The sequence below is a fragment of the Passer montanus genome, unplaced genomic scaffold, assembly GCF_014805655.1.
Source record: "Passer montanus isolate IOZ18808 unplaced genomic scaffold, ASM1480565v1 scaffold37, whole genome shotgun sequence".
NCBI lineage: Eukaryota > Metazoa > Chordata > Aves > Passeriformes > Passeridae > Passer > Passer montanus.
In genome coordinates this window covers 4,877,808-4,892,914 of record NW_024368485.1, presented here as the reverse complement: position 1 = coordinate 4,892,914, position 15,107 = coordinate 4,877,808, and the positions used below count along the sequence as shown (strand labels likewise).

At 43.1% G+C, this 15,107-nt stretch overlaps 1 protein-coding gene across 21 annotated transcripts in view; it reads left to right on the top strand.

Moving 5' to 3' along the window:
- Positions 1-15,107, top strand: part of CCDC88A (coiled-coil domain containing 88A) — a 67,919-nt gene that overhangs the window by 51,282 nt on the left and 1,530 nt on the right. For 4 of the 21 annotated variants that reach the window (XM_039716955.1, XM_039716957.1, XM_039716954.1 and 1 more), the window contains 8 exons: positions 2,160-2,243; positions 3,239-3,442; positions 3,734-3,805; positions 4,352-4,438; positions 4,569-4,625; positions 4,770-4,850; positions 6,227-6,492; positions 7,683-14,912. In XM_039716955.1, coding sequence (XP_039572889.1) covers positions 2,160-2,243; positions 3,239-3,442; positions 3,734-3,805; positions 4,352-4,438; positions 4,569-4,625; positions 4,770-4,850; positions 6,227-6,492; positions 7,683-8,690 — 1,859 coding nt within the window. In that variant the 3' untranslated portion in view covers positions 8,691-14,912. The other 17 variants (XM_039716972.1, XM_039716971.1, XM_039716965.1 and 14 more) reach the window with 15 other exon arrangements.

Here is a 15,107-nt window from a genome sequence, read left to right as displayed (position 1 = left end):
CTCTGGATGGGGCCATTCTGAGCTTTTCCAGACAAAACCCAAGGCAGGCAGAGGGGATTTTTGTTTTCTGTGGAGAAATACAGATATCCTTTGCTGGCTTCCACTTTAGCCATTTCAGGAAGTTAAGAAGTTCCCAAGGAATTAGGGCTGTTAGTAAAATGTCATCTCTACTAGGAACAACATTAGCAGGTATGCCATGTCACAGAGGGAATAAAGGGAGTGCTCTGGGCTCCCAATACTGAGGCATTTTGAAGATTTCTGCTTCATATTTTCTTCTGTGCATGAACAAAAACATGTCAGGATTTTAATACAGAATTCCCCAGAGGATTTCAGGCAAGCAGGAGAGTTACAAAATGGGATGTTTTCTGCTCACTTGAGGAATTCTGCAATACTCATTATTCATTCTCACCTCAGAAAGCAAGAAGGTATTCATGGAATGCTGAAAAAGAACAGTTGATTTCTGCTGTAGCTCTGCCATCCCAGGATTAATTATTAGCATTACTATTCCAGGACATTTTCTGAGGTGAATTCTGTGCAGATATTACTGACACAGGTTCCCCTGCAAGCATTTTGCCTTTTGATGCAGGGTTTGCAGGACGTCAGTGGTTGCAGGGGTTTCCTGGTGGGCACAGTTGCTGAGAGCCATAAATCAGCCCTTTTGGAAGGGATCTGTGTTAATGGACAGGAGGACAGATGACTCAAATGGTTCTTGAGCATCCTCTGGTTACACTTTCTTAAGTTTTGGGAGTTTTTAGTGAAGAGGAGTCAGGTATGTTCCATAAAGGATTACAGAGGGATGAGTTATTTTGTCTGTAAAGGATTATAGAAGTTAGAGAGGAATTTTTTTTTTCCTGTGTGATCTTGATGACAAAAAGTAGAGATAGAGCAGAATGACCTCTGTGGTTGGATTAATTTGTGAACCTGTTCCTGTGGGTGCAGACATGGGAAGAGCTGATGGAGAGAGAGGAATAGGGAATGTTTCAGTGCCAGGGTAGCTCATGTGCACTTGTAAATGGAATCTATGATATATATGCACTGCTCTGTACACAGAACTGCTGTGTGCCAGGCTGGGGGAGCAGGGCACACCTCCCAAAAGGGGCTGCAGAGACAAACCAGGCAGAGCATGGTCTGACAGAGCTCTGCAGAAAGCAGAGCTGCTGCCATCTCTGCAGAAATCACTGCTTTGGGGAATTCCACCCTGTGGCCCCTTCTGGATCTTTCCACGGTGGCTCCTGTGCCTGGCATCAGCCCCCAGACTTACCCAAGGCAGGTCAGCAGTTCCTAATGCAGAGTTCCTGACTCCAAGGACAAGATTAACTCGTGACTTCCCCCTCCTCCCTCTTTTAATACTATTTGTAATTTTAACTCTGTAATTCTCCTGGTAGAATTTAACTCGGTTTTCCTTGGGCCCTCCCAAAACGTTACAGCAACACTCACATTTGGATTTTCTTTTGCTGTTTTGGTTTTTTTTTTTCCTTTGGTGTTTTTTCAGCTAAAATACTTGCACATTTGAAGCAGATTGATTTTAGTATTTTACCAAAATACTGCCCACAAGTTATATTGATCAGAAGGCCCTTTCAGGTTTTCTGTGAGACAGTAGATGACCAAAGTTATTACTGAGCACAGAATGGAAGAGCTGAAGACTGATAATAGACTGTGTCCTCTTAGATTTGCAGGCAAAGCATTACAGAATTTATTAACCCCCCCAAAATAATGATGTCAACATATTTCGACATAGAAATTGTACTTAGAGTTGCTTTAATTTTCAGCTTTTTTTGCTTCACATTTTTCTTTATGTTAAAAAAATGCTGTTTTTCACAGTAAAAATTACATAGTGGTCAATTCCTGTAATCACCTGCAGAGAAATTACATTTATTTTTTCAAGAGCTTCAAACTGTATTACCCTCTGCACTGTAATTTTCAGTGCATTTCTGAGTGATCTGTGGAAGTTTTCCTAGTGCAGTTTCCCTGTTTCTGTGTACTTTCATATTTCATTATCACCAGAAGCAGGAGAACAATAGCTTTTAGCATAGCATACCTAGCTTAAACTCAGACATTCATTTCTGTCCTTAGTTTCAACATTTAACTTCCATCTGTTCTTCTCCCTTTTTTTCTTTCATTTCCCTGTTTCCGTTTTTCCTCATGCTATGACATAAAAGTGGGTGCACTGAAAAGACTGCCCTTTTTGAGGAACAGACCGAAGGAAAAAGACAAAATGAAGGCCTTCTACCGTCGCTCCATGTGTAAGACTTTATGACAGTTCAGCTTTTCTCAATGGCTACACTGGCTTCCGTTACTAATTTTTCACTAACCTCTCCCTGGACTGCGCTCTGTTTTTCCTCCTCTTTTGCAATGTGCAAGTCCTGCTACAGTACAAGGAGCTGGAGCTTTTTCTTTTTACTTTTCTTCCCCCCCAGTTTTTAATTTTTTTTTTTTAAACTTTGGCACTGAATGCTTTGTGTCTGTGCAGCTGTGTAGCCACAGGTTCCCATGCACATGCATATAATCTATTCAGTGCCTTGTGACTGCATATATTTGTATACATAGCTGTCCATATACACATGGCCCCATGTGTATATGAATTTACAGTGCACTGTGTTAACGGAAATGGTTTTAAATGACACCTTTCGTAAGCCTTTTGTTCAGAAGTCACTGTAATTTCTTTTTTTGTTTAAAGCAAGTGTAGGAGATTGGTCTGTCACTCTGCGAGCGTTCATCAGTTCTCGTTGCCAGAATGCTGCATTGATTTCTTTTGTTTCGTTTTGTTTTCTAATGAGGGGTGGCCAGTTTTCTCGAGTTTGGGGAAGTAAAGGTGAATATCATCAGATGTGGTATTTTTCAGATCCTCTCTCTGTTGCTCTGTAAACCCCAGTGTGCCTGCAGTAACCTGCACTGTACAAGGATCCCGTGTCAGCGCCGGCACTCCGTTGTATGAGCACCCGTGCCCGTTTTGTCCCTGCTCATCCCATTTTCTCACGGCAAGCAGCTGGCAGAGCCTCTAACAGCACCTGGCGCATGGCAAACCTGACAGACGCGTTTTGGGCACCTCCCTGCCTCAGGAGCCCGAGCCCCTCCCTCCCTCCCTCCTGCCGAGCCTGTTGCATGCGGTACCCGGGCTGTGGTTTGCTCCTGCCGGCTGCTTTAATGCTTAGAAAACTGTCCGACCTTTGCAATGCAAATTAACCACCGGAGCAGGTACATTGCCCACGCTGATCATTTGCTTTCATTTGCATCCCAGCCATGAATGACCTGGTGCAGTCCATGGTCCTGGCAGGAGGACAATGGACAGGTAGTTCTGAGCATCTGGAGGGTCCTGATGATATATCCACGGGTAAAAGGAGGAAGGAATTGGGAGCTATGGCCTTCTCTACTACAGCTATCAACTTTGCCACTGTCAACTCCTCCACAGGCTTCAGATCCAAGCAGTTGCTAAATAATAAAGGTATAGGTAGAAGCTTTTTGCACTGTGATGATGTAACTGTGTAAATATTGGTTTGACTTAATGTTTTAAGTTTTTCAATCTTAATAATTGAGTTGCAGTGCTAAAATAATGAACCTGTTTAATAACTGCAGTTATAAAATGTTTCAAGGTTTTTCCTACAGAATATTTTCTAAGTAAAAATTGATTGCTTTGAAAAATATTTAAATTGTCACCGTTTTACCAATGATAAGTATTTTAATAATCTTTCCACTTTATTTTATTTTACATCTTCCTTTATGTCTCTGTGTGTAGATACTACATCCTTTGAAGATGTAAGTCCACAAGGTATTAGTGATGATTCTAGTACAGGATCGAGAGTTCATGGTAAGATGTGAGCTTTAATTAAATGAATTAAGGATATATGATGTGAATGTTAATGAATTTGTGAAAATACAGTGAATGGTATCATTGCAATGAGCATGCTCTCTCTGATTTTCATATCTATTGTATCATTTCTTCAGATTCTCTCTTCTCTCTTAACTACTACATCAGACAGATGTTCTGTATCTCTGGTAGAAAGTATTTGTGAAGTGCATCTGAACAGGATCAAAACATTTTCCCTTTTAGTGGGAAAATGTTTTAACTTCCATTTGGAGTTATTTTTAAATAAAGGAAGTTAGCATTTCAATCTTAAAAAAATCAAGTCCAAATCTGGCCTGAGTTTTCAATGTTTATTGTTCAGTGAACCCCAAATTTGCCATGTGCTGTAGTTTATAAAATCATTACATGTTCCTTCAAGCAAAGCTTTGAAGTGAAAAATAGGCTATTAATAGAAGTGAAGTTTTAGCTGTACTATAAACATTTACAATGAGTACAAGCAGCAGACATTTTTGAGGCTACTAACAGTGCATTTCCCTTGTATTGGCTTAGGAGTACAGGACTTTGTCTGTGCAGATGCTCTTGCTCCTCCTGTCCGTGGCATTCCAGCCCTGTGCAGGGTTCCCTGTCAGATCTGTTGTAAGTGACCCGAGCACAGCAGCCCCTGCATGCCCCTGTCTGAGCCCTGCTTCCCCACTGAGCACTCTGTTTCAATTCTAAACTAGACTCTTTCTCTTTTCCTCTCCTCTGTACCTCGCCATTCCTGTAGTGCCCTTTTCCAAAGTGTCCTCTTGGACCGCCTGGAAATTCCTTCGCTTTCTGATCTGTAAGAATCCACTTTGTTCCCATGGGCATGTTCAGCCTGGGAGGTCGTGCATGATCCTCTGAGCATTCTGGCAGCAGAATGTGAAGGTGCCGTGTCCTCTGCTAAAATGTTGTTCATCATGGTGTCTCCTAATTTTCCATTCAGCTTCCAGACCAGCCAGCCTTGATAGTGGCAGGACATCCACTAGCAATAGCAATAACAATGCTTCACTCCATGAAGTCAAAGGTATGCTGGGGGTGAATTCACATCCGTGCTTCATTTCCATTCTTTTCTCTGTAAGATCATCTGTAGAGGTTCAAAAACCCCCACAACCAAAACCTCCCACTGCACAGCACAGCCTGTGCTTCCTTGAGTGTTCCACAGCCTTCATTCCCCAGATTAGAAGCACAGGTATCTTATGGTTTTAGTAAGTATTACAAGGGTGGTGTTAGTTTTTAAATTGCCAACTATTTTAAATCAAACCTAACCTGGATAACATTGTTATAAGAAAAATAAGAATTCCCCCCCAAATTACTTTAAAAGCTTTTTAAGCTGAGAAGTTGCTACTTGTTTTTTTTCTCCAAGCATCCTCCTGCGCTGCACTGCTGCTGTGAGCTCTGTGCTGTACAACTGCACAAAATGGCACATGTCATTCATGCTAGAAGCCTTTATATTTTGGTTTTTATAGATTATTAACCTCCCTGGATTTATCAGTGTTCTCTAAATTTTATTTATTAAGAACCCTGATGTATTTTTTGTATCTCATGGCTTTTTTAGCTGGAGACTGTTGTACAGACTAGACTAGAGCACTGCCAGCTCAAGACTTCATTTAATATTCATGGCTTGTATCTCTTAAATGGTGTCTGTTTGTTGGGAAATTTAGGAATGAGTGCTAGCTGAATATTTCTAATAGTTTATTTTATATCTGTTGCTCCCTTCTGTAAAAGATTCCTTGAGGTCACCCTTGCCCCAGTCTGTACAGGATCAGGCATTTCCACCATCAACAATTTATCTTGGTTCAAACTTCATTTCATTTCTTAGGAGTGACATGAGGCTGGAAATACTTGATTATGCATCAGTATTTTTAAGCAATTCATAATTACTGACAAATAAAATAAACTGGTGTTGTGGAATTTATTTTGCATCTAACACCATGTGCTTCCTCCAGGTCCCAGTTGTAACAAACTAGGAGTAACAGCAGGAATTTTTGGAGAAGCAGCATTCCTGAGTAGTTCTTGTTGGAGAAAATATTTTCTTTCCACTCAATCCTTTGTATTTCCTTTAACATTTAATTACCCTGTGCCTCTCAGTGATGCTGAACAAGAGTGGAGATGTCTCTTTAACCTCTTGGAATATATTATTATATAGGTGGAGGCCCAGATTGTAAGTGAAAGGTAGTTTTTATTTTTAAAAAAAGTTGTGCTGTGTTTGAAGAGCTGCGAAAGGTAAGTCAGGGGAATGTAATTTTACAGAGTAAAAAATAACAACTGAGCTTTTTTTTTAGTGTTTTAAATAGAATGAATGCTAACAGAATCTGGTAGCATTCCAGATTTCAGTGGGGTTGTACAGGTTTACACTTTTTGGTGTGTTTCTAATGGAAATACTTATTGCCTTCCCCCAAGCAGGTGCAGTGAACAGCCAGAGCAGGCCCCAGAGCCACAGCAGTGGGGAGTTCAGCCTGCTGCACGAGCACGAGGCCTGGTCCAGCAGCAGCAGCAGCCCCATCCAGTACCTGAAGGGGCACACCAGGTCCAGCCCTGTGCTCCAGCACAGGACACCTGAGACACCTGAGAGTCGTGGCAAACACACCAAAACGGGCTCCCCTGGCAGTGAAGTTGTCACCCTGCAGCAGTTCCTGGAAGAGAGCAACAAGAGTAACTCCAGTGAGGTCAGTGTGAGGGTATTTAACTCACAGTGCCCCATCTGTGGGCTCAGAATGAAAGCAAGGCACAGTGAGTAGAATTCCTTACAGATTTCCTGGAAATGTCGGTCACATCTGCATTGAGAGGTCACAGGCACTGACTCCTGATGCACTGCCTGCTTTCTCCAGCAGGAAATCTGTGGAATTTTGCAGCTTGACCCTCTGTGGTCTCTGGGTTGGGTAGGAAAGTGAACCTGTACTGATAAAGGTGTTCAGTGTGTGGAACGCCAGGGCTCGAGTGGGTTCACTCTTCTTCTTCCAGTCCAGCAGCAGCTGCTGTCACATCTGTCCTGCATCAACCACAAGGAAGATGTTTGGCTTCATTCCCTGAGGAGACTCCTGTCTGCTTCAGTTTCATCTTCTTAACAGTACTGGGAAACCAAAAGTGACCTTGGAGCTTTTTGAAATCTGAGAGGAGTAAGATGAAGGGAATGTTTCTGTAAATCAGTGACAGCTTCTAAGAAGCCCCAAATCACCTCATCTCTGCGGGAATTCCAGGTTCTGCATCCCTGGTTCTTAAGCAGATCTGCCCAAACTCCTGTAGGATATCATTCTGTAGGATCAGGCTAGCCAGTCACTGTGACTGGGGCCTCTCAGGAGGAAGATCCAGGGTTGTCTGGGGCAAGTGACACAAATCTGGAGAAGATTCTGCATTTTTTGGCTCGGTACTTAAAATGGCTCTCACTCGTGGTCTCCCTGAGAAGGATTTTTGGGTTTAAGCATTAAACAATATTCTTGAGGCAATATGAAATAAAACCCACCAAAGTCATCAAGCCAGGTCCACTGCTGTTCACAAATCCCAGAGTCCCTTTCATAGCCTCACAGACCCATTCTGGGAGGGTATTCAAGCTTTCCAGTCTTCTCCCAGAGCATTTCCCTAATGCCTTTAGCTTAATTCTTACCCACTTGTCTCTGGTACCATTTTGAAAACAACTGCAGTCTTTCTTCACTGAGTCTGAATATTATTCACCTAAACTTTTTTTGTAAACTGTACAGAAGATTCCTAAGTATGTATCATAGATGTTTAATACTGCTTTTAGAGATGAGAAACTTAAAAAAACCCCAAATCTTTGTAGAGTTGTTCATTTTGTGCACAAAAATTGCTTAAGAAAAGGTAAATATTGCAATTTAGAAACACATGTTTTCTGTTTTTACAGATGAAATCTGCAAGTGAAGAGAACCTTTTAGATGAAGTGATGAGGAGCTTGTCTGAGTCCGCGGAGCTGGCAGGGAGGGAGAAGCTCCGGAAGCAGCCTGCAGCTGGCTGTGGGATCGTGAGATCCCTGAGCGTCAGAAACACCGTGGATTTCTCAGACGGACGATCCCTCAAACCGGAGCAGCTGGCGAGGCCCGGCCTCCGCAAGGCTGAAGATCTCTACTTCAGCAGCTCTCCCATCAAATTCACCCCCGGCGCCCCGGGGAAGGCCCGCTCCGTGAAAGAAAAGATCCAAGCAACTGTGACCCAGCGACAATCCAGGGACTGCAACCCCTACGCCACCTTACCTCGTGCCAGCAGCGTCATTTCCACGGCAGAAGGAACCACCCGAAGGACAAGCATCCATGATTTTTTGTCTAAGGACAGTAGGCCGCCCGTGTCCGTGGATGCAGCCCCGGCCGACAGGAGTGCTCCGCCCAGCTCCAGTGAGTACTCGGCACTGCGGGTGTCCTCTCCTTGTGTTCCCTGTGTGCCTGCCAGGGGGGAGCGCGGCCCGCAGGGCGAGGCAGCTCCCACGCTCACACCACGTCACCTAGGAGGCAACTCTGAGCTTCCCAAGCCTTCCAGGATGGAAAGGCCAGGTTGTCGGGAGAGGACTTTGCCGAGCGCGGGTGTGTTCTGGGATAAAGCCAGCGGATCTGGGAGTGGCAGTGCAGGGTCCTTCACTGCCCCCCAGCCCTTCTTATCCCTCAACACCGAGTTAGTCAGCAATATCAGTGGATTGCCCCCGAGATCCACCTCCAAAGCAGCTGACCAGGCAAACGTGTCGGCGTTTAGGTCAGTGCTGAGGAGCCAGGAACAGCCTTGTGCTGCTCCAAAGGCTCAGGGTGAGCCACGGGCAGCTCTGGCCAGGGACCCTGTCCCTGCCTCCGGCCCTGGCGAGGCCCAGTCCCCACTGCTGGTCTCTGAAGATAACCAGACCCTGTGGTATGAGTATGGCTGTGTATGAAAGAAAGTTGTATTATTCAATATTTATGTCTAACATGCCATAAAGGTGTTCTCCATGTCCACTGGATGACAGAGAAAACTTCCCTCCAGTGAAGGAGTCGTTCCTGGTTTATCCGCGGGGCGCTTGTTCCCTGCGGACGGTGGCTGTGGACTGTGGCATGTTTGAATGTGGAATTGTAACCCCACCAAAGTCTGCATGAAACATTAATTGCACTGTGTATATTTTGCATGCCTTTATAATACAAGCTCTATTTTTATTTGTCACGCATTGCAAATATTTTGGTGTTTTGCTGTTGGTTACTGCTGCATGTTAAACCAAGCGCATGCCCGGAACGGCGCAGGGAACAGCATTCCTGGGACAAGGACAGCACTGGCAGTGGAGCTCGAGCTCTCAGGGCTGTCAGTAACACACCGAATATCTACCTGGAGGAAAAAAACCTTTTTCCCCCCCTTTTTTCTAAAATGAAGTACTAATGGAGAGAAGCATTTGGAGAGATCTCAGTGTCTTCTTGCCCTTTTCATTTATGCTGTGTCATGGCATAAATGCACATGGAACAAGTGCCCAGTAATCCAAGCAATTCAGTGCCTCTAGTTTGCACAGTAAATATTAATTACTGTCCATATTGAGTGATAAACACATAGACCATTCATAATCCTGAAAGAGGTGTTAAATAGTTGCATGATACACAGCACTTGTCATGAAAAAATGACCTTTTCCACCTTTTGCCTTTGGTCTGCTTTATCTTTCCAGTCATGGGTTCAGCTGTGGTGATGTGTTTGGTTTTATCAGGGGTCAGATAACAGGCTCCTTGTGATGCATAGGAATAAAAAACTGTCTTGAGTATGGTGGAAATTCATTTTTTCTTGTCAATGGAAGTACCACTGATGTAATAGAAAGCAAATGGTGTAACAAAGTAACAGAAAATGTTAAATTAATGCAGTTAAATAAAAGAAAAAATAATAAAGTTGCTTGCAAGGTCATGGGAGGATATGAATACTTCAGCAAATAACTCCTTAAATTCCAGATGAGCAGCTAAAGAGAAATGTTGAAAAGTAATTAGTTAATGTGCCACTGTCTCTTCATGTGCTTGAAACTTCTCAATGGTAAATTTAAACAGAGTTTAAAATTGTATCAGATTTAAGCTATAATTACACTAGGCTTTCAACATGAGCACTTCTTTGCAAGAGGACATTGGTTATGCCAGTTGTGGGAGCTAAAATACATTATAAAAATGTTGAATGACAGTATAGCCAGCGGAAAAAGACTTAAAATTGAAAATATATATTGAAAACAGCAAGTGTCACATTCTGTTTTGTACAAATGCATTTATTCTGCCAGCAGTGTTGTGGCAGTCACAGAACCGCTGTGTGGGCTGAACTTTAATTCCTTAGTGCTTAATTAGGGAGGGGCAGTGAATGCACAGCTCCCCAAGGAAGAGCAGCAGCTGTCCCATGTGGGAATCTGGAAGGGCTCTGTTTTATATGGGATGGGAAGCCCTGCAGGTCAGGAGCAAGGGGAGGATATTGAATGTGTGTGGGGAATAAAATGACTGAGGATGTGACACGGTCCTTCCCAGGTCTGTACCACTCATTGTTACCAGGCTGAGAAGTCTCTCACTTCTCCCAGTACTGGGCACAGTCAGTTATTGCTGTGCTCCCTCTGGAACTATCTCAGCAGCAAAAGAATGAGAAATCTGAGCTGTATAATCTCAATTTCACACATGTTTACTCTCACAGAGCACGACCAGTGTTCTGTCTTGGGTTATGCCATTTGACTCCAGTTCATCTGTAGTTGTGTTGGGATTAGGTTGAAGAGCACCAGTATCCCAAGTGATGTGTGCACAAGGCATTTTGCAAGTTGTTTAAAGGATTACAGTCCCAGCTCTGAGAGCCCTTAACACAAACTCATCCTGTGCTGCCAGGGTCTGGCTTTTCTTCCCTGTGCCCTGCAGAGGCACTGGTCAGAGCAAGGTGTGCAGCTGCTTTAGGTCAGCTCTGGCTGCACAAGCCTTGGGTGTGGTGTTGCCTCCTCCTCTTGCTTAGGTTCTTAGTGACACCTACAGAAACTTCCAGTATTGTCCTCAGCTTTCCTCTTAATCCCCAAGGGCTTTGGAACTGCCAAGCACGAGTGTCCTGGAGCACTGGTGTCTCCAGTCTGCTGGAGTTGGACACTAACCTTGTCCAGCTCAAGCCACTCTGCACTGATCTATAAACTTGCAGGAATTGCATTTCAGTTCTGAGGATGAAAACTTGTTTTGTTCCACTGAGTTCAGCAGCAGAAGAATGTTCTGCAAGAGAGCATTTAATGGCTCTGAATAATGTCTTAACTACATTTGTTTATTACATATGAAAAAAAGAAAATGTTGTCATGAGACAGAAGGATCTTTATTTTCCTTCACTTTTTGGTCTTTAATAAGAAGTTCGTGGATGTCTGTGTTCAAATAGTGGAAGGCTCCATGGAATTCTTTCTGTTCCCAATCCCTGCTGCTGCTCAGCCACATGTGCATGGCAGGCTGTGAAGCACAGGGAGCCCTTGCTCATTCCTTGGTTCCTGCTGCCTTGGGCAGTGCTAAGTTAGGACTGCATGACACTGACAAACACTAAATACGTGGCTGCTGCCCAGAAAGGTTTTGTTGTTCAGGTTCAGCTGTTTGCTCACAGTTGGGGTTTGCCTGGCTCAGGGTTTGCTTGATGCTTTGCTTTCAGTGAATGGGGAATTCAGATGCTGCATTTTGCATGTTTGAGCTGTTGCATGCAAAGACAGTTTTGTGGTTTGTGGAACTGAATGTGAACGTTTCTGTCAGTGTGCAGCAGGTCCAAGTACAATGAAAGTTGTTATTTTCTAGGGTCAGTCAGTTTGAGTGCACCTCATTATTGCCTTCTCTCTCCATTCATGCAGAAATGGAGGGTTGGTGTAGCTAAGGGTGACACGTGTCTGACTGTGGCTTTAGGAATAACACCTGGCTGTTGTAAATGCTGAGATGAATGTCAGTGAGTGTAGCTGAGCAGGCACTTCCAATGAGTTTCTTCTGTCCCTCTCCTCTGTCCTTTCCTCCTAAAAACAACCAGAAAGTGTTTATGTATCCTTTTGCTCTCCTGATGAGTAGAATGTGTTTTAATGCATGAGGGTTTTTTTTCATGTCCTGATAAACACAATGAATAACCTGAAATGCTTTTCTCTGCAGATGTGGAAGCTATCCCAGAAAGCAGAAATTCAAAAAGCAGGTCTAGGGAGCAACAAAGCTCCTAATTCTATTACCCACTACCTGAGCTGTGGGCCAAGTGGTGAGTTTCCTGCCCAACCTGTAAATGAGATGAATTTCATTTACAACAGACTAACAGCATTCCATCTCAGCCCCAGAGCACATTGCATTAACCAGATGTAAATCCTGCTTGCTTACCTGGCTTCTCTCGCGCTCCCTCCTTAGGCCGGGGCCCGTGGCTCTCCAGAGCTTCTTCCAGAGGCAGGGAACCTCATCCTGCTCAGCCTTTTGCCTGTAAAAATGACATTTATGTTTATTTTTCCAATCTCCTGAAGAAGAAAGTTCAAAGAAATTCCATTAAGAAATAATACTGTAGTCAGTTTTTAGACAGGGACAGGTAAATCTGAAAGAACAGTTGAACAAAACTCAGAGTATCCAGAGCCCCACGGAATCTGTCTCTTGTTAAAGCTTGTTTTTGGTGTTCTGTCCTCTTCCTGACTTCCCTGAGCCCCTTTGGTGCATGCTGTTAGTGCTGTTAGTGACTGAACTCTGTGTGTTGTGCCTCTGCACTTGAAGCTTTTTCTTACACTCTTTTCTCTTTCTGCCTTTCGACTGAACACAGAGAGAAAAGTGTCCTTCAGTATCTCAGTGTGAAGCCTTTATATCTGAAGTAACAAGACAGCGACTGTAGGAATCATTAATAAAAATTAAGGGAATTTTTTACATTCTTCGTGACTAGAGCAGGCAAGAAATAAAAACCTACCTACCTACCTTCCTTCCTTGAATCAAGGAGCTCTACTGGAGTCTACTGCCGAAAATGTGTAGATGGTCTTAGGAATTATTGCACATTGCACTGTTAAGATCTACTGAATAAAGGACAGTTCTCATCTCCCTAAGGACCAAGGATTTTAAGGTCTCAAGAATTACTCCAGGGGAAAAAAAAAAAAAACAAACAAAACAAAACTTATTTCATCTTCTGTTTTTGAAATTAGCCACTGATTTGCTTAAGCTTCTGCTAATAATTAGCCAAAAACCCCCAAAACTAGCAGTTTCTATTTACGTCTGTAAATCTAAAGGAAATGCTGTAGAATTTTGTTGAAATGGACTGTATATACAGATACAAAAACCTCACAGCTACTGGCACTTCACTGCCTTATTTGGTTAGCATAATCTGCATGAAATTGCTCTTAAGAAAGTTTATGCTGATTTTTGTTGCATACTGCAAGAGAAAAATTTGTTTACATCCATGGAAAAGCTTGGTAACTAACAGAAGTGGGAGTCACGGGATAATGGTATTCTAGAGACATTGTTTGTCCTTTGTGTTTTTCACATTCCCGAGTTACTCTGCATATGTATGTTCAGATGTTTCTGACAGGAAATTGTCAGGTATGGTTTTTCTATACCTTTTATTTTAATATAAGGCTGTTTTCCACAAATGCCATTTCCAGGATAAGACTGTCTTACGATGTTTGTGTATTGACTAATTTTTTTTTACTGTTTGTCTTTTGACATGAGCTGATTGTGGCTTAGGAGGTTTCTTGATGGCAAAAAGAAATGTAAATAATATCATATGCATTTTACAATCAGTTCCCTCTAAGGTTATCTTTTACTAGATACATTTTGTTCATTATTGATTTATATTAAAGTCAACAAACATGATTGGTACGTTTGGTGGTCGCATATATGTCTGGAAAGATTTGCAGCAAGCTCAGAGGAAGTTGATGGGAACTGAGACCCAAAACGAGTTGTTCTATTTTATTAAAGCCAGTAAGCACATTCCTGTTCCCTGTGTCACCTCCGAGTGTCCAGCAGGCAGGTGCATGATGTCACCTGCAGCTTCCTCAGAAGGTGAGCCCCACTGCTGAAGGCAGTTCAACAGATTCAAAAGCTTGACATCTTCTCAAAAAGAGGAAAACTGAGGCATGCACAATAAGCTTTAGAAGGGGGAGTTTTCTGTTTGTTTTCTTTAAAATGAGTTTCTTCTGAAAATTTTTTGGTGATAAAATGGGCTAAAAGATCTGTACTAAGGGCATAGCGGCTATGACAGACACTTCAAAGGCCATAAAGAACAGGAAAGTATCTCTTAACTGTGAATGACAGCAGGTTCAGGCTCCTTTCAGGACCTGGCTTCTCCTCACTCTGCTGCCAGAGGACTGGTGCAGCTCAAACCCCCCAGCCAGAGCCATTTGTCACCTTACTGTTACAGAAAAATGCACGGCTTGAACCAGGAGATTGAAAGTGCAGTGCCAAACACTGCCAGGGTCCCAGCTGGGTCCTGTGCCTGGGGACACTCACTGTCACTGTCACAGCCATGAGTCTGGCACACTCCTGTGTGCAGCACTGCTGGGCACGTGGAAGTGCCCTCAGCACAGCTGGATGTGTCCTTCCCATCACACAGGGATCCCCTCCTGCTCCACTGAGCAGCTCAGCTCTGCTCACACTGCCTGCTTTGCTTTGCAGAGAAGTTCCCTGGCTCTCTGTGCTCTGCCAATTCCCCTTTCCCTCTTCCTTTCTTAATCTTCCCAGTCTGTGCCCTTAAAGGGAAATAAAAAACCAAATGTAACCTGGGAGCAGCTTCTCAGTTCCTGCTGCTCCCAGTGCCAGGGATGCCCATGGCAGCTTTGTACCCAGGAATCCCAAACCCAGCACTGCCAGTTCCAGGTCACAGAGGAGGTTCTCGTGCCATACAATGTCTATGTTCTATTTACTTTTCTGATAGTCTCTGAGGATTTAGTAACATTCCCAACACCTATTGTTATTATTATTATTGTTTCTAAATTTTGTCCAGGACATGATGCAGCCTAACAAAGGAGCTCATGTGTGATTTTTAGGGGTAGCTGATGATGTGTATGTAAATAATGCTTTGATATTAATAAAACTGCCTTAAAGGAATGTACCGAGGTGTGAAACAGAACTAAAAAAGCTCTTATTTAAAACTGTAATTTCCTTTACATATTGATTTTTTTAATGTTTGCCATTGTACACATTTATTAATGATGTTATTAAAATGCCAAACCAAATAATTTTTATTCTTATTTTGTGTGTGTATATTTATACACACTTTTTTCTGGAAACTGATGTTACTGGAAGGGTATTGGTGTTGTGGTGATGTGTGCAGTGAGTATTTCTTCTGGAAGGAAACTGATAAAACTGTAGCAGAATTTTTCTGGACCATGTGTAGTTTGTTCTGTGTGATTTGTAGAGCTGGGTAGCTT